General features: G+C 43.9%; 1 protein-coding gene, 1 long non-coding RNA gene and 1 pseudogene across 6 annotated transcripts in view; 1 reads left to right on the top strand and 2 right to left on the bottom strand.

The window, feature by feature from the left end:
* The window catches only part of LOC108518142 (60S ribosomal protein L17 pseudogene), a 4,433-nt pseudogene extending 659 nt beyond the window's left edge, over positions 1-3,774 (bottom strand).
* DHDDS (dehydrodolichyl diphosphate synthase subunit) overlaps positions 1-17,731 on the top strand; it is a 46,788-nt gene that overhangs the window by 26,306 nt on the left and 2,751 nt on the right. For all 5 annotated transcript variants that reach the window (XM_017856409.1, XM_017856412.1, XM_017856408.1 and 2 more), the window contains 2 exons: positions 6,451-6,565; positions 8,705-8,812. In XM_017856409.1, coding sequence (XP_017711898.1) covers positions 6,451-6,565; positions 8,705-8,812 — 223 coding nt within the window. The remainder of the gene's footprint in view (positions 1-6,450; positions 6,566-8,704; positions 8,813-17,731) is intronic.
* LOC108518189 (uncharacterized) lies at positions 11,440-16,448 on the bottom strand. Its single transcript, XR_001882311.1, has 3 exons — positions 15,961-16,448; positions 12,058-12,115; positions 11,440-11,555 (listed from the first exon to the last, which is right to left on the bottom strand). It is a non-coding gene; the product is annotated as an uncharacterized LOC108518189 (long non-coding RNA).

The following is a 17,731-nucleotide window of genomic DNA, read 5'->3' as shown; positions in this document are numbered from 1 at the left end:
AAAAAAAAAAAAAAAAAAAAAAAAAAAAAAAAATTACAATTAGGTTCTATGCTTCGAATAGCTGGAATTTTCCTGATTTCTCACTATCACCATCCAACTCCTCATTCTTATTTCTTCCAGGGTGTGTGTGTGTGTGTGTGTGTGTGTGTGTGTGCATGTGTATGTATATATTTTTGTTTTTTTTGTTTCTTTGAGATAGAGTCTTGCTCTGTTGCCCAGGGTGAAATGCAGTGGCGTGCTCTCGGCTCACTGCAACCTCCACCTTACAGGTTCAAGTGATTCTCGTGCCTCAGCCTCCTGAGTAGCTAGGATTACAGGCACACACCACCACACCTGGATTTTTTTTTTTTTTTTTTTTTTTTTTTTGAGATGGAGTTTCGCTCTGTCACTCAGGCTGGAGTGCAGTGGCGTGATCTCGGCTTACTGCAACCTCTGCCTCTTGGGTTCACACCATTTTCCTGCCTCAGCCTCCTAAGTAGCTGGGACTACAGGGGTCTGCCACCACGCTCGGCTAATTTTTTTGTATTTTTAGTAGAAATGGGGTTTCACCATGTTAGCCAGGATGGTCTCGATCTCCTGACCTCGCGATCTGCCCTCCTCGGCCTCCCAAAGTGCTGGGATCACACCCAGCTATTTTTTTTATATTTAGTAGAGATGGGGTTTCACCATGTTGACCAGGCTGATCTCGAACTCCTGACCTCAAATGATCTGCCCACCTTGGCCTCCAAAAGTCCTGGGATTACAGGTGTGAGCCATAGCACCTGGCCTGTTTTGTTTTGTTTTGTTTTTGAGACAGGGTTTCACTCTGTTGCTGAGGCTGAAGTGCAGTGGTATGAACATGGCTCACTGCAGCCTAGACCTCCTGGGCTCAAGAGATCCTCCACCTCAGCTTCCTGAGTATTTGGGACCACAGATGCCTCCTACCACATCTGGCTAATTTTTTGACTTCTTTGTAGAGACAGGATCTTGCCATGTTGTCCAGGCTGGTCTCAAACTCCTGGGCTCAAGTGATCCTCCTGCTTTGGCTTCCCAAAGTGCTGGGATTACAGGTTTGAACCACTGCACCTGACCCAGGTATATATGTATATTTTTAGCAGTTAAATTAATAGATTGTTTTGTGAGTCTGGAAATTATAGAAGAAGGAACTAGATTGAGACCGAAGGATAGTTAATAAATTCTATTCCACCGTGTTACCTTGAATGGGCTACTTGACTCCCTGTAGGCCTCTGTCTTTCTTCTAAAACAATAGTGTTAATAGTAATTGCTAACACTTACTGAGCATTTACTCTGTTCCAATTATTAAGTATTCCACATACATTTATCCTTAGACCCTATAAAGTATATACTGTTTTTATGCCCATTTTAAAGATGAGAATACTGAGACATGGAGAGGAAAAGTAACTTGTGCAAGTTCATATAGTTGGCAAACCTTGGGGCCAAGACTTCAACCTGGCTTCAGAGCCTGTGTTCTCATTCACTGTGGTATATTGACTTCCTCACAGGAAAGTTGAAATGAATAATAAGGCAGTAAAAAAGAAAAAATTAGATGGGCATGGTGGCTTATGCCTATTATCCCAGGACTTTGGAAGGCTGAGGCAGGAAGATCGCTTGAGCCCTGGAGTTTGAGACCAGCCCTGGCAACACGGCAAGACCCTGTCTCTACAAAAATAAAACAGCTGGCTGTGCTGGCACACGCCTGTAGCTACTCGGGAGGCCGAGTGAGGAGGATTACTTGAGCCCAGCAGGTCGAGGTTGCAATGAGCTGTGGTTGCGCCATTGCTCTCTAGCCTGAACAACAGAGTGAAACCCTGTCTCACACACACACACACTCACTTTTGACATAAGTATTTACAACACATGATGTCACATAATGAATAGTTTACACTTTGACTCATGCTTTTTTCATTCAGTGTTATGAGTACTTTTCCATGACCCATGTTTTTGGTTTTTTTTTTTGAGACGGAGTCTTGCTTTGTCGTCCAGGCTGGAGTGCAGTGGCACCATCTTGGCTCACTGCAAGCTCCACCTCCTGGGTTCACGCCATTCTCCTGCCTCAGCCTCCGAGTAGCTGGGACTACAGGCACGCACCACCACGCCTGGTTAATTTTTTGTATTTTTAGTGGAGACGGGGTTTCACCGTGTCAGCCAGGATGGTCTCGATCTCCTGACCTCGTGATCCGCCCACCTCAGCCTCCCAAAGTGCTGGGATTACAGGCATGAGCCTCCGCACCCGGCCTGACCCATGTTTTTAGTAATTCTTCATATCATTATTTATAATGGCTGTAAATTATATCTTGCATTAATTTATTTAATCAGTCTTCTATTTGTTGGGTATATAGGCAGTTTCTAATATTTCATTATTACAAATAATGCCACAATTAAATATTTGACTGAACTTGTCTACATTTTTTATTGTTTCCTCAGGATCTGAGTTTGAAAGTGCTCATTTCACCTTATTCTTGCCAAGATTTTTTAAATGTAAACTGTTTTGATCAGGTGCAGTGGCTCACACCTGTAATCCAGCACTTTGGGTGGCTGAGGCGGGTTGGATCGCTTGAGCTCATGAGTTCGAGACCAGCCTGGGCAAAATGGTGAAACCCCCGTCTCTAAAAGTACAAAAATTAGCTGGGTGTGGTGGTATGCACCTGTAGTCACAGCTACTTGGGAGGCTGAGGTGGAAGGATGGCTTGAGCCCAGGAGGCTGAGGTTGCAGTAAGCCAAGATCATATCACTGCATTCCAGCCTGGCTAACAGCCAGATCCTGTCTCAAAAAACAAAACGAACAAAAAAACCTATTCTCATAGATAAAAATGGATATTTTACCATTATTTAATGTAGATCATTTCTGAAAAGCCTTCACGTAGACAACTTTAACTCGCCATTCCATTTAGTGATGGATTTTTGTTGGCCAAAGTCTACAGATGTTCCATTTTGATTTTGTCAGTTTCATCTTTCCATCCACCTTAGAGCTTCCCCTTTTTTTTTTTTTGAGACAGAGTCTACTATATCACCCAGGCTGGAATGCACTGGCACAATCTCAGCTTTTTCCATGAGAATTCTGCCCACTGCCTAAAGTAGGTAGAAGAAACTCTTTGCAGATAAATTGTAAACTCAGAGATACTGAATCTCTGAAGTCACACTGCAAGTTGGTGGGACTGAAAATAATTTTTTATTATTATTATTTGTATAGCACTTTATAGTTCCCAAAGTGCGCTCAAATCTATTATTTCATTTGATTTGACCCTCATGATAACCTATAAGGTGGATAGGACAAATGGGCCCTTTTTTTTTTTCCTTTTAATTACATTTATTTTAATGCTGAATTTACTCCCCTGCCATAAGTTTTGTTTCTTCAGTTTCTTCTGGGATATCTTTTTCTTCTGGGCAACCTCTTCTGGTTTAGGAACAATCTGTTCCTTTTCAGTAAGGATCATCTCAATGTGGCAACGAGAGGTCATGTATGGGTTAATCCAACCATGAGCTCTGTAGGTCCAGCGGCACATCTTAGGTGCTTTGTTCACTTGGATATGCTCAGTGACCAGAGAATCTACATCTAAACCCTTAAGTTCAGCATTACTCTCTGCATTTTTAAGCATGTGCAGCAAAAGTCAGCACTCTTTTGGGCCACCGACCTTGTGTCCAGCCCCACTGCTTGGCCTGGGCACACCTGCCAACTCCACCATTGTAACGTCGGAATAGTACACACTGTTTTTGTAAAGTGACATATTTGAGATACTTCGTGGCTTTTCATATATGCATACCCTTGATGGCCTGCAGTTTCACAAGTGTTCTTAAAATGAACACGAAGATTGGAACCTCTTGATTTGCATGATATCGTGGGTTTCTCCGGGTTAAGTGAACCATTTTCACAGATTACCTCAGGCCGCTTAGGGAAAGAGCAAATGGGCCCATTTTAAAGATAAGAGAATGAGAAATTATATGGATTGTACACGGTCTCACGTAACTTGGAGAATTAAGACCATGCTGCCAAGACAAGACTAGACTCTCAGATTACCAGAGAAATCTGAACCAGAGCCCTTCTTACTGTTCAATTATAAATGAATACTGTTTCCTCTGTGATGATGATAAGGAAAATAAAGCTCTCTCTGTGGTTTGCCTTAAGAGGACTGAGAGAGACGAGTAACTTGGCCGGGTGCAGTGGCTCACACCTGTAATCCCAGCACTTTGGGAGGCCGAAGCAGGCAGATCACTTGAGGTCAGGAGTTCAAGACCAGCCTGGCCAATATGGTGAAACCCTGTCTTTACTAAAAGTACAAAAATTAGCTGGACATGGTGGTGGCTGCCTGTAGTCCCAGCTACTTGGGAGGCTGAGGCAAGAGAATCGCTTGAACCCGAGAGGTGGAGGTTGCAGTGAGCCGAGATTGTGCCACTGCACTCTAGCCTGGGTGACAGAGCAAGACTCTATCTCCAAAAAAAAAAAGAGATGAATAACTTGCCTAAAGACACACAACTAGTAAGCGTAGAGTCTGGTTTTGAACACTCAGCCCAGATCTTTCTGCTTTCCTGACCATGCATCCAGAAGCATGTTCCCACCAAGAAATTTTGTCTTCTGGACCCTTTCCAAGATGCAACTCTTAACTACCTGGACATTCTGAATTCTGCTTCTGGGTAGTTGGTAGGACAGGTAAACAGCATTCGTGGAGCCAGCAGACACCAGCCATGCCCTCTTTCTGTGGACAGGATAGTTTTACTTCAGATAAATGCTTCCAGTCACCAGTTTTCTTCAATTCTGTCTCCTTTCTGACCATCTGTGTGCTTGGGAAAGTAGCTCTTATCAAACACAGGAGAACTGATCATATTGCTATTTATTTAAAATCCTAAATAATGTGGAATTTTTGCAATGTTTCGGGGTCCATATGACTTAACTAAGGTTTTAAAAATAAATTTGCTGAGCATGGTGTTGCACACCTGTGGTCCCAGCTACCTGGGAAGCTGAGGTGGGAGGATTGCTTGAGCATGGAAGGTGGAGGTAGCAGTGAGCTGAGATCACACCACTGCACTCCAGTCTGGGCAACAGAGGGAGACCCTGTCTGGAAAAAAAAATGTTTTGTGTTTTTGTGTTTTGAGACAGAGCCTTGCTCTGTCACTCAGACTGGAGTTCAGTGGCGTAATCTGGGCTCACTGCAACCTCCACCTCCGGGGTTCCAGTGATTCTCCTGCTTCAGCCTCCCGAGTAGCTGGGACTACAGGCATATGCCACCACACCTGGCTAATTTTTATACTTTTGGTAGAGATGGGGTTTCACCTTGTTGGCCAGGCTGGTCTTGAACTCCTGATTGTAGGTGATCTGCCTGCCTCAGCCTCCCAAAGTACCGGGATTACAGGCATGAGTCACCACGCCTGGCCAAAAAAGGTATTTACACAAATTCAAACAATAACAGAAGTGCATAAAGTAAAAAGAGAGTCTTTTCTTCCTTATCCAATCCACTGTTAATAGTATGATGTGTCTTTTTAGACTTTGTTCGTTGTTTATGTGTACTTATATGCATGTGTGAATGTTTGAATGTGTGTGTATGTGTGTTTTATACTATATATTTTCTGAAACTTGCCTTTTACATTTAACATTAGATTTTGGACATCTTTCCAAATCAGTACATTTCGATTATCTTTATTTTTAGAATGCAGTTGCATAGTATTTCATCACATACTGGGTCATAGGATATATGTATTTTAAAAAACAAGATGTTTTAAGCAAAAGACAACAGATATTCTTGTGGGTGCATCTGGTTTTGGGCCTGAGGCTAAATGACTTTCAGCAAATTATTCATCTTTGAGCCTCAGTTTCCTTATCTATAAAATGAGGATAGAAATACCTTATGTATCTGCTGAGCATGGTGGCTCACGCCTATAATCCCAGCACTTTTGGAGGCCGAGGCAGGCGGATCACTAGGTCAGGAGATCGAGACCATCCTGGCTAACATGGTGAAACCTTGTCTCTACTAAAAATACAAAAAAAAAAAAAAAAAAAAAAAAATTAACTGGGTGCCTATAGTCCCAGCTACTCGGGAGGCTGAGGCAGGATAATGGCATGAACCCAGGAGGCAGAGCTTGCAGTGAGCCAAGATCGTGCCACTGCACTTCAGTCTGGGGAACAGTGTGAGATTCTGTCTCAAAAAAAAAAAGAAATACCTTATGTATCAGAACAGGTGGAAAAAGGCAGAAAATAAAAAAAGAGAGAAAAGAAAGAATTTGACATTGTATTCTCTTAAAAAAATGAAATACCTTATGTAGTTGTAAAGATTTAAATTCATTCATTAATTTAGCAAACATTTGTTGAGGGCCTTCAGTGTATCACATAGTATTGGCTAGTGTATTTGGTGGTATTGTATTAACTGGGAAGCCTATGTATGGAAGTTCACCATGAGAATACTACAGAAAGAGAATACTACAGGATGTGTGCCTCTCTTTGTCTCCTCTTGCTTACCTTAGTGATGTCTCTGAGTCTCTGCTTGATAAGTGCCTCTATACCAACCGCTCTCCTCACCCTGACATCTTGATACGGACTTCTGGAGAAGTGCGGCTGAGTGACTTCTTGCTATGGCAGGTTGGTCATTTCCAAGTACTATTATGTTTGTGTCATGGGGAAAACCAGCTGTATCCACAGAATGGATTAGAGTGGTCCATCCCCACTCCCAGACAGGCTGGGGCCCGAGTACTTCAGGGGAAAGCTAAAATCTGGAGAAGCATCTCTAGGCTGTGTCTGATAATATTTGATGTCCATTCCTCATCTGTCGCTGGCTTTGCGAATCCAACTGTAGTGAAAACTTCATTGTGCCCCTATTCAAGGAATGGGACTTCTGTCTTGCATCCCTGAGCATAAGCTCTTGCCTTGGTAACCTGCCAGGGACCCTAGCCCCTCTGGGTTAGAAGCTTGCCTTGCAGTTACTAGTCCCTCCTCTTCAGGATAAAGGGCCATAGCTATGCAAACAAAACATGGTCCATGAGGGATATAAACAATATGCAAACACTCAAGTTTCCATCCCCTGTTAACTTGGTCCCTGGATAGCACATAACTAGGGGAAGTCCTTGTTCTAGGAGAGGTTGGAGGGAGAGACTCCATTTGGAAGCAGCTCACATGATAAAGCTCCAGAAATTTTGATGGACCACAATCTTAAAATGAGCTAACGCGGGGCATGGTGGCTCACGCCTGTAATCCCAGCACTTTGGGAGGCTGAGGCAGGCGGATCACTTGAGGTCAGGAGTTTGACACCAATCCAGCCAACATGGTGAACACCCGTCTCTACTAAAAATACAAAAATTAGCCTGGCATGGTGGTAGGTGCCTGTAGTCCCAGCTACTTAGGTGACTGAGGTGGGAGAATCACTTGAATCCAGGAGGCAGAGGTTGCAGTGAGGCGAGATCGTGCCACTGCACTCCAGCCTGGGCAACACAGTGAGACTCTGTCTGAAAAAAAATGTGCAGTGTGCACCTGTTGGTTCTATGGCCCACTGTGCTGCTCAGATCACGTTTGGGAAGTTTACAGATAGGCTGAATTTTAAGAGACTACAGAGTCAGTTACTCAGTGTACAGATTAGTTACACTGAAAAACTTGAGGACTTACTGGAAGAGGCCAAACTGGAAAGCAAGGAATCTCATGTCTTATAAAAAATGAGGAAAGGATAGTGGTCTGGAAAAGGGAAGTAAGTGACAATGTATTCCCTTGGAAAAAAATGTTGAGTTCCTTCTATATGCTGGAAATATAGCAGTGACCGAGTCAGAAATGATCCCTACTGTCTTGAAACTTACCGTTTGCTAGCAAAGACAAACTCTGAACAAATCATTACAACCTTGGGAACTGATAACAGGCAGCTCTAATCTAGCCTTGAAATATTTGAAAGAATGTCACTTTGAAGAAGAAACAAACCTGTTCCAGAAAAAATACCTGGGACCTTGGTAGAAGTTGTAGGGAAGGTGACATTGGTTTAGCATAAAAAGCCAAACAGGCTATCTGACAACTAGTAATCCCCCATGATGTACTGAATTCCTCACCACTAGAGATATCAGGCAGTGGCTGTCAAGAGTGTTCCAAAAGGGATTCTTCATCAGTGATTATTATTAAAGTACACCTGGCTCTTTGCTATACATATGTTATCTCATTTAATCTAAACAGTACCCAAAAATTAGGTATTTCTATTATCCAGTTTTACATTTGAGGAATCTCAGGCCCAGGTGAAATTACCCCTGCTCGAATAAATGGTAAATGGTTGGAGCCAAAATTCAAAGCCAGGCAGTCTGGCTCCAGAGCCTATGCTCTCAACCACTGTGCCCTGCTGCTGCTACTTAAAAATAACAGTGGCAGCTACCATTTGTTCCTTGCTGACCTTTATCAGACAGTATGTCTTCCAGATGCCCTCTAAGGGCCAAGAGCCAATAACATAATCCAGATGTTATTTCATAGTCCTAAAATTGGCTCTTAGAAAAATCCTGGTGGAAATGTTGATCTAGTCTCGTTTTAGTTCTGCTTTGCCACAGGCAGGTGATCTGGCTGCCTCAAGTGACTCCTTCCCCTACTAGTGAGTGAATCAGGGCCAGCAGCAGCTGCAGCTACAGCTCAGGATGCCTGTACCATTCTCATCTCAGGGCTTCTGGGTCCTGCTTAGCCTGCTTTTTCCTTGGAGGACTGACCAGGGGTGCGGCCCAGCAACATGTTACTAAATCATACTCTCCTCCCTTCCTTTCCCAGACCTCTCACTCCTGCCTGGTGTTCCAACCTGTTCTGTGGCCAGAGTATACATTTTGGAACCTCTTCGAGGCCATCCTGCAGTTCCAGATGAACCATAGCGTGCTTCAGGTAAGGAAGAGTTCAGGGCTGGCCAGATGGGATGGGATGGAAGAAAAGATTAGTTAGCACTGATTGACAACCACCTTACTATATACCAGGCACTTCCTAATAAGATGATAATGATGGTAGTAGCTACCACCTACTTAGTATCTACTACTTGTCAGGCACTGTGAACATTTTACATGCTGCGTCTCATTTAATGTTCCCAAGAACCCAATGAGAGAAGTCTTATTAGCCCCTCCCTTATATAAGTAAGCAAATAGAAATGATTTAGTTAGGGACACATAATCAGTAAGAGGTTGGAATAGGATTTAAGCTACAGGTCTTTTATCTTTTAAAGACTTAGGAGGAAAAGGCTTCTCAGAGAAATTGGCCATTATTCCTTTAAAGTATTACCCTAATAAAAGATTGTAGCAGTAGGGATTAAGAACTAAATAGCATTGTCTTTCCATTGTGTAAAACTATGTTGCGTCAAGACTTGAAGTTTGACTTTCAGTTTTCATCACCAAATCTTGAAACAGGTTTTATTAGCAGGTAGAGTCACCTGTCTATGCTTAGGTCTCTTTATAATAATAGTAGTGGTAGCTAACATATTGAGGATCTACAAGGGCACTTAGGTGTAAGTTTTCTTATTTAACCTAACAACCCAGCAGGTTTGGTGTCCTCATTTTTCATATATGGAACCAGAGGGACAGAGAGACTTAAGTAACTGTCCCAAGGAATCTGAATTTTATTTTATCTTATTTATTTATTTTGAGATGGAGTTTTGCTCTTGTTGCCCAGGCCGGAGTATAGTGGCGTGATCTGGGCTCACTGCAACCTCCCCCTCCCAGGCTCGAACGATTCTCCTGTCTCAGCCTCCCAACTAGCTGGTATTACAGGCGCGTGTCACCATGCCTGGCTAATTTTTGTATTTTCAGTAGAGACAGTGTTTCACCATGTTGGCCAGGCTGGTCTCAAACTCCTGACTTCAAGGTGATCTGCCCACCTCGGCCTCCCAAAGTGCTGGGATTACAGGCGTGAGCCACCACATCCATTCTAAGGAACTGAATTTTAAAATCAAAGCTGGTGCTGCTTCTTGAGTCTGGAGAGATAATGCTGGGAGGAAATAATGATGTGAGTCAGGGATTCTTAATCTCCTTGGGATTGGGGTCCCTTTGGAGAGTCTAATGAAAGCCACAGACCATCTCCTTAGAAAAACTGCAGATCACTCAAATGTGGAAATTTGTTTTTCTTTTTTTTTTTTTTTTTTTTGTGTTTTTTTGAGATTGGGAGTTTCACTCCTTTGTGGCCAAGGCTAGAGTTGGCAGTTGGTGCAGTCTTGGGGCTCAACGCAACCTTCGCACCTTCGGTTCAAGTGGATTATCCTGTTCAAGTGATTATCCTGCCTCAGCTTCCCGAGTAGCTGGGATTACAGGCATGTGCCACCACTCCCGTATTTTAGTAGAGATGTATTTTAGTAGAGATGGGGTTTCTCCATGTTAGTCAGGCTGGTCTCAAACTCCTTACCTCAGGTGCTCTGCCTACCTTGGCTTCCCAAAGTGATGGGATTACAGGCATGAGCCGCCATGCCTGGCCACACATAGAATACAAAGGGGTTCACACAACTGCTGAAATCTGCCCCTGAATCCCAAGTCCATAACTCCTAGTATAAGTCAATCAAATCACAAAGACTTGATCATGTATTTCATTACTTAGTCTCAGAATATGAGGAAATTGAAAGAAGTTTAGAATTAGTGAAAAGAAAAACAGCAAAAGCACAATTATCTACTGCCAGTGGGGAATGAATATCAGATTTTTCATATGACCAAAGATCCCTCTAAAACTAAAACTTTCTCCTTTTTTGATGGAAAATTTCTAAAATGTATCTTGTACATAATTCATTGACATCTATATACCAGGCACTTGCTAATAATGATGATGATTAGGATAATCACATTCTATTTTTTATTTTTTTTAAGAAACAGGGTCTCACTCTGTTGCCCAGGCTGGAGTGCAGTTGTGCAACTTTTGTTTACTGCAGCCTCCTGAGTAGCTAGGACTATGGGCACACACCACCATGCCTGGCTAATTTTTGTATTTTTTGTAGAGATAAGTTCTCACTATGTTGCCCAGGCTGGTCATGAACACTTAAGCTCAAGTGATCCTCCTGCTTCGGCCTCCCCAAGTGCTAGGATTATAGACATGAGCCACCATGCCTGGCTGTCATATTCTAATGATTATGATAATAATAATTATCTTTAAATACTTCACTGTACAACAATACCCTTGAGGGGTAGGGCTGTTTGCTCTAAGTTAGATGGTCCCAGAATACCTGGGTTTGAGATTTCACGTATATTTTTCTGTGTCCTCCCTCTTTAATTTCCTACTGCTGTCAACAGTTAATTTTGACAGTATCTCTCCTCTTCTGTAGTATTTACTGTTTTAAATTGGCTATAGACAAGGAAACCAGTTAGTCAAGCTTGTTGGAATTTTGTATATAAAATGAGAGTGAATTGGCTCTGCATGAAGCCCAGAGGAGCTTGGTGCATGAGTTTTTGTGTTTTTATCTCTACTTGATCTGCTCAGATGTCTTTTATAGTAATTTCACATTTCTCAGATACTTTGCACATGGTTGTCAGAGGAGTTAACTCAAGTTTCATTCATTCCATAAGTATTTATTGAGTAGTATGAATCAGGCACTGTGTTAGGCACAAGGAGAGTCAATAGTTAGCCAGACGGACAAGATCTCTACCTTTGTGGAACTTGTATTCTTGAGGAGACAGAAATAAACAAGTAAACAAATATATGAGTTCCGATTGTAATAAGGCAGTGAAGAATACAGAGAGATGTGCTAGAAAGTAATGAAGAGAATGCAAAGAGACTGAGGTTAAAGTTCGGGTCTTGGAAGAACAAAAAGGAGGTCAGTGTGCCAAGGGAGAAGGGCATGAAATGAGGCTAGAGTCAGACCTTGGCTAATACAGAGCCTTGTAGGTCATGGTAACAAAGCTGAAGGACTTTAATCAGGGGATGACAGCATCTGAGTTGCATTTTGTAAAAATCATTCAGAATTTTCAAGGGGCTGGAGTTAAAGCCAAGAGACAGAACTCCTGCATTAGTCCAGGTGAGAGAGGATGTGCCTCGAGGTAGGGTGGTAGCAGTAAGGAAGGGGAGGAGTGAAGATGGGATTAAAAACAAACGTTGAAATAGAAACAAGTGAAACTATATCAAGGTGACAACATAACTCCCCAGAGAAAGGAATTAATTCAGCTTACCTGAACACAGTTCTCTGCTATTCATCTTTAGTGGAATTTCTTCTCAGGATAATACAAACTGCAACACAAACTTAAACATTACTTAAGAGGTTTATTGTTAGTGGCAATGTTGATAATGTAATTATGAAACTTTTGTTTCTTTCTTTATTTTAGAAACGGAGTTTCGCTCTTGTTGCCCAGGCTGGAATGCAATGGCGCGATCTCGGCTCACTGCAACCTCCGCCTCCCGGGTTCAAGCGATTCTCCTGCCTCAGCCTCCCGAGTGGCTGGGATTACAGGCATGCGCCACCACACCTGGCTAATTTTATATTTTTAGTAGAGATGGGGTTTCTCCATGTTGGTCAGGCTGGTCTCAAACCCCCGACCTCAGGTGATCCGCCAGCCTCGACCTCCCAAAGTGCTGGGATTACAGGCGTGAACCACCGCACCCAGCCTGAAACTCTTGTTTCTTGTAGGCTAAAACAAATAAGTACAAATAATAATGTTATTAGGAACCAAGACACATAGGTTGTGGCCATAGCAATTGGTTGTATAGTTCCGCTGTTTCCTGGGATGGGGTGGGAGGTGTTTGAGGTCAACTATTAAGTGTTCCATTTTTACCTATGGATCATATTTGCAAACTTTTTTTTTTTGAGACGGAATCTCACTCTGTCACTGGAGCACAGTGGCACAATCTTGGCTCACTGCAACCTCTGCCTCCCATGTAGCTGGGACTACAGGCACATGCTGCCACGCTCAGCTAATTTTTGTACTTTTAGTAGAAACAGGGTTTCACCATGTTGGCCAGGCTGGTCTCAAAATCCTGACCTCAGGTGATCCACCCGCCTTGGCCTCCGAAAGTACTAGGATTACAGGCATGAGCCACTGCGCCTGTCCTATATTTGCAAACTTTTATTGAACTCTTAACCACATGTCAGGCATCCTTTCAGTAAATTCTATGAACTGCTTTAAGGCAGATACTATGATTATTCCCTGTTTTTAGAGCAAGGAAACCAAAGTTATAATAGAGATATTGATTATCTTGAAGCCTTCTCCAGCAGGAGCCCTTGGATGTCCTGGCTAGGCTTTCTCTACCCCAGAGGCTTCAAAGCTCTGTTTCTAGAAATTGTATCACCTCGGCAGACATACTAAGGGGAGAATCCAGACTAATGGCATCCTCACCAGTTTGTTTTCAGACCAGAAAGGTCTTTCCAGGCTTTTCGCATGTCTCCCTTTTACAGACTCTGTATTGTGACCAAACTGGACTCTTCCCAGTTACTTGTTCCATGCCCTCCAGTTTCCTACCTGTACGTCTGTGCTCTTGCCCTATCACCCAAATTCCCATTGTCAAAATCTGAGCTGCTCTGTCTCTAGGCCCTGCCCAATGTGTCCCTATTCTCTGCAGGAAGCTAGGGCAAGGGGCTAGGCTCTGGACCTGGAGTAGCTTAGTAGGAGGAAGGCATCCTAAGGGAAGCAGGGACTTGGCTACAAGTTGTTGGGAGCCAGACCTTGGTATCTGAATGGACCATGACAGTCTCCAGGTGGTCACCTAGCCAGTCTTTTTTTTCTTTTTTTTTTTCTTTTTCTTTTTTGAAATGGGGCTGGAGTGCAGTAGCATGATCTCAGCTCACTGCAACCTCCACCTCCCAGGTTCAAGCAATTCTTCTGCCTCAGCCTCCCAAGTAGCTGGGATTACAGGCACATGCCACCACTCCCGGCTAATTTTTATATTTTTAGTAGAGACGGGGTTTTGCCATGTTGGCCAGTCTGGTCTCGAACTCCTGACTTCAGGTGATCTGCCTGCCTCAGCCTCCCAAAGTGCTGGGATTACAGGTGTGAGCCACCACGCCCGGCCACCTAACCAGTCTTAAAGGCTGGCAAAGGGAGATCTTCACTATGATGCAGTAGGACTTGTCAGCAAGGAGGCAGGGACAAATAGGGAATCAGGCCAGGGAGGGGGTGTGTGGCAGTGCAGAGCAGCTGATCCTCAATCACAAGTTGCATGGATGGTAGGTCCTTGAGAGGTCATTGATGGAGAGGAGTAAAAAGTGTTTGTTCACCTCATCCCCAAGGATGATATTAGAGAGGGAAAAGACACATGTTCCCATGAAGCTTCCTGTAGTACATTTGTCACAATTTAAACCGGCTGGACTGAACATTATAGTTCTTGTGCTCTTCAGGTTGTCACTGTCTTCTCATGATAAAAGCCTGAGTTATGTATGTATGTATATATGCATGTATGTGGAAATGGGGTCTCACCATGTTGCCCAGGCTGGTCTTGAGCACCTGGGCTCAAGCGAGCCTCCTGCCTTGGCCTAAAAGCTTGAGTTGATGTCTCAGACGTTCATGACTTTGAATATTGGCACTGCCTACATAGCTATGTGACTGTACAGTTACTTAACCCCTCAGTGCATCATTTTCCTCACCTGTAAAATGAGAGAAGTAGTGTTTACAGTAATACATACCTTGGAGGTTTATGATAGGGATTCAGTAAGCTAACACATATCAAGTGCTGAGTGCAGTGCCTGGAACAGAGTTCATTTTCCAAGAATAGTGGCCAATATTGTTCCCCACATGTGTGTCTCTGGGCCTTTCCTCAGACTCCTGTCTCTGAAAAAGCACCCTGCGCATCCTGTCCCCAGTACAACTCCCCAGGCAAGGAGACTCTGAGGGTGCTTCAGAACATCATGTTTCTGGTAGGAGGTGTCCTTCTCTGCCTGAGGGCAGCCCTCAGAAATGCATTCCTCATGCTGCTGACCTGGGCTAGCTGGTTGCAGCTTGGGGAAGGACTTTTCACTGGCTAATGTTTTGAAGCCAAGGACCTGCAGCCTCTCTCCAGGTGCCCGCAGAGTGGTGGAGGACTTTTAGATTTAAGTACTGGAGGGACTATTACGTCTTGTTCTCTGATTCTACCAAGGAGAGAATAAGAGCAGAGAGGGATAATGCCCAGGAGGAATTTAGATTCACAGGTTAGAATCATATTTCTCAAAGTGAGCTTCTTGGAGCCCTTGCACCAAGACTGGATAAGGTCTGTACAAAAAGTCTCTAAGGAAAGAGTTAATGCCCTCACTTACCCCGATTGGTCATTATACAAAGAGAGTAGACAAATGGTCAAGGAGAGAAAAATTGACCTCTAGGACTTCTGTTAGCTTGGATTTCCCAAGGGTAAGTACTTGAGAAGAACCGGAAACATCTCTGAGATTGAAAGGGTAGATCCAGACCATGTGGAAGCTGGATAGACAGGTATCCAGATACAGGTCACCAGCTTTTCCACCCCTAGAAAGTAAAGCTTATACACAGGCACAAGATAGACTTCACACTGTACTCTCAAGAAGTTACCTTAGTGGAGAAGCCAAGGGAACTTCAGCCATCTCAGCCTTGCTGTCATTTTCTGTAAAATGACGAGCAGGCACCCTCCCAACTCTGCTATCTGAACAATGAACTGCTAATTCCTCTCAGACAGGAATTAGCTACAGCCCCCTGGGCTACAGCCCCCATTGCTGGCACACACTCTGACGCCATCTGGAAGAAGCTTGCGCCTCATGAAGTGGCTTTAGCTAGCTCTGTATTTCCTCCCTCTGTTGCTGAGTGCCCCCCATCCTTTCTGTTCTGCCAGAACTTAGACTACTTAACCCAGTGCACAAGTGGTGGTGATAGAACAGCTAACAGTTAATAGCCAAGCAATAGGCTGGAAATTCATTATCTCATTTTTCCTCAAACAACCCAGTGAGGTGGGTACTCTTATCCCAGTTTTGCAGAATAAGAAATAGCCTTAGAGAGGTAAGGGAGGCCTTAGACAGGAAATTCTCAAACCCCACTGCTCCAGGTGGACTTACTCTGGCCTGAACAGGCTCTTCAGTTCCATGCATCTTTGCTCATTACTCCCACTGCCGGAATATTCTCCCTGACCCCCATACACCTCACCTCTGTTTGAATCCTCCTCATTGGTTAAAGGGCCAGCTCAAATTCTGTCCATGAAGGTCACTGCTCCTTGATGTTCATCAGCCACACTTGCTTTCTCCTCTGAACTTGCATGAACCTTACCACATCCTATTTTGTATTATGGCACTCTGTGTGCATGGGTGTATAATCAGCCTGTAAGCACCTGGATTGCTGGGATTGTGTCCTGCGCATCTCCATATCCTCAAAAAAAATCCTGTATGTAGCACCCAGGGAGCCTCCTGACCCAGGCCTGCAAGAAGCCCTTCCAGCAAGATGGAGAGCTCTAGCGGCAGCTGTTCAAGCCCGAAGTCTTCATAGCTTCACATGTAATTCATTATAATAGCAGAAGAGAAGTACCCTTGAATGCCTGGAATTATTCAGGAGCCGAGGGGGATAGTCCAGAATTCTCATTTGTCATCCTTATCCATGCAGTAAACCTTTATTGCTGAGAGACAGCAAATCAGTTCCCTGCTCCATGTCTGTCTCCAGCAGAAAGTACCTCCCTCACAGCTCCATTGTGAGGGTCAAGTGAGGCAAAAGATGAAGTGGTTGTGCACATGTAAGATATTCTTTATGAAGACAGAGCAGTCAAGGTGCTTACAGGCTGATTAGGACAAAAACATGTATACAAGTTTACCGTAATACAAGGTAGAATGTGGGAAGGGTCATCAGGGTATAGGATACCATAGGAAAATAAGAGTTTCTCACACATGGAATATGTTTGGCAGGAGGAGCTCTGGTGCAAAGGCTTTGCAGGTCAGTTAGACTGGCAGGAACAGAGAAGATCAGTGAGGCACAGGAAAGCCTTGGTTCTGCTCCAAAGGGATTTTCCGCTCTCCTGTATCAGGAGCATCCTCACTGCTCTCCTGGGATCACGTGGTTAGTTGAGTGTTTCACATGTACAGGGCACCCCAAGTGCTGGAGAGGAAGAAGCCCAGTCTCTGCCCTCTAGTACTTGGGATGATAACTACTGCCAGGGATTATGATCATCACCTGGTGTCAGAGCTGGTTCCAAGAGGCCTGGAGGCTCTCAAACCTCCAAGGGCTTATTTTCTAAGAGAAAGAGTAGACTATGAACACTAACACTTATTCTACTATGCAGAATGCAATAAGTGGCTTAAGAGAGTTGAACCTGCTTCTCAGAATGTTCATAGGAGGGTAATTTGCTGGAAGGATCAGGCTGGTCTTCATACAGGAGGCAAGTGTGGAGCTCTGAAAAATAGCCTAGGGAGTTGGGAGGATGGTGCCCTCAGAGGAAAACCTGGGGAGATCAAAGGAAGTGACCCAATGGACATGTCCCCAACAAGAATAGGACCTTTCTTGCAGCAGAGAATAGGCAATAACAACTTGTAAAAACGCTGTTTCTGTCTAAGAGCCTGCTAATATCCTAGAGAGGATTTTGCATATATTATCTCTAATCCTTAAAACCACTCTTCAAGGTAGGCACAACCCCCACTTTACAGATGAAGAAATGAGGTTAGGACAGGATTTGCCCAAAGCCACCAAGCCAGTTGATGGGGGAATCAGAAGTCAGACCCACATTTGCTTGGTTCCCTTCCAAGTGCATGAAAAAAACTTCAAGAAGTACAGATGCTTCCATACAAAACAAACCAAGATGGACTCAGAACTACCACTGCCCTGCCTGTACAACATGAGCACCACCCACTGCATACCTACTCCCAAGCCTTTTCAAATCTGGTACCTACTTTCTACTGTTCCACTTCACTTGGCCCACCCTATGCCCCACCCCCTA

The sequence above is a fragment of the Rhinopithecus bieti genome, unplaced genomic scaffold, assembly GCF_001698545.2.
Source record: "Rhinopithecus bieti isolate Rb0 unplaced genomic scaffold, ASM169854v2 scaffold_41082, whole genome shotgun sequence".
Lineage (NCBI taxonomy): Eukaryota > Metazoa > Chordata > Mammalia > Primates > Cercopithecidae > Rhinopithecus > Rhinopithecus bieti.
The sequence above is the reverse complement of the archived record's forward strand: the minus strand, read 5'-3'. Positions and strand labels throughout refer to the sequence as shown.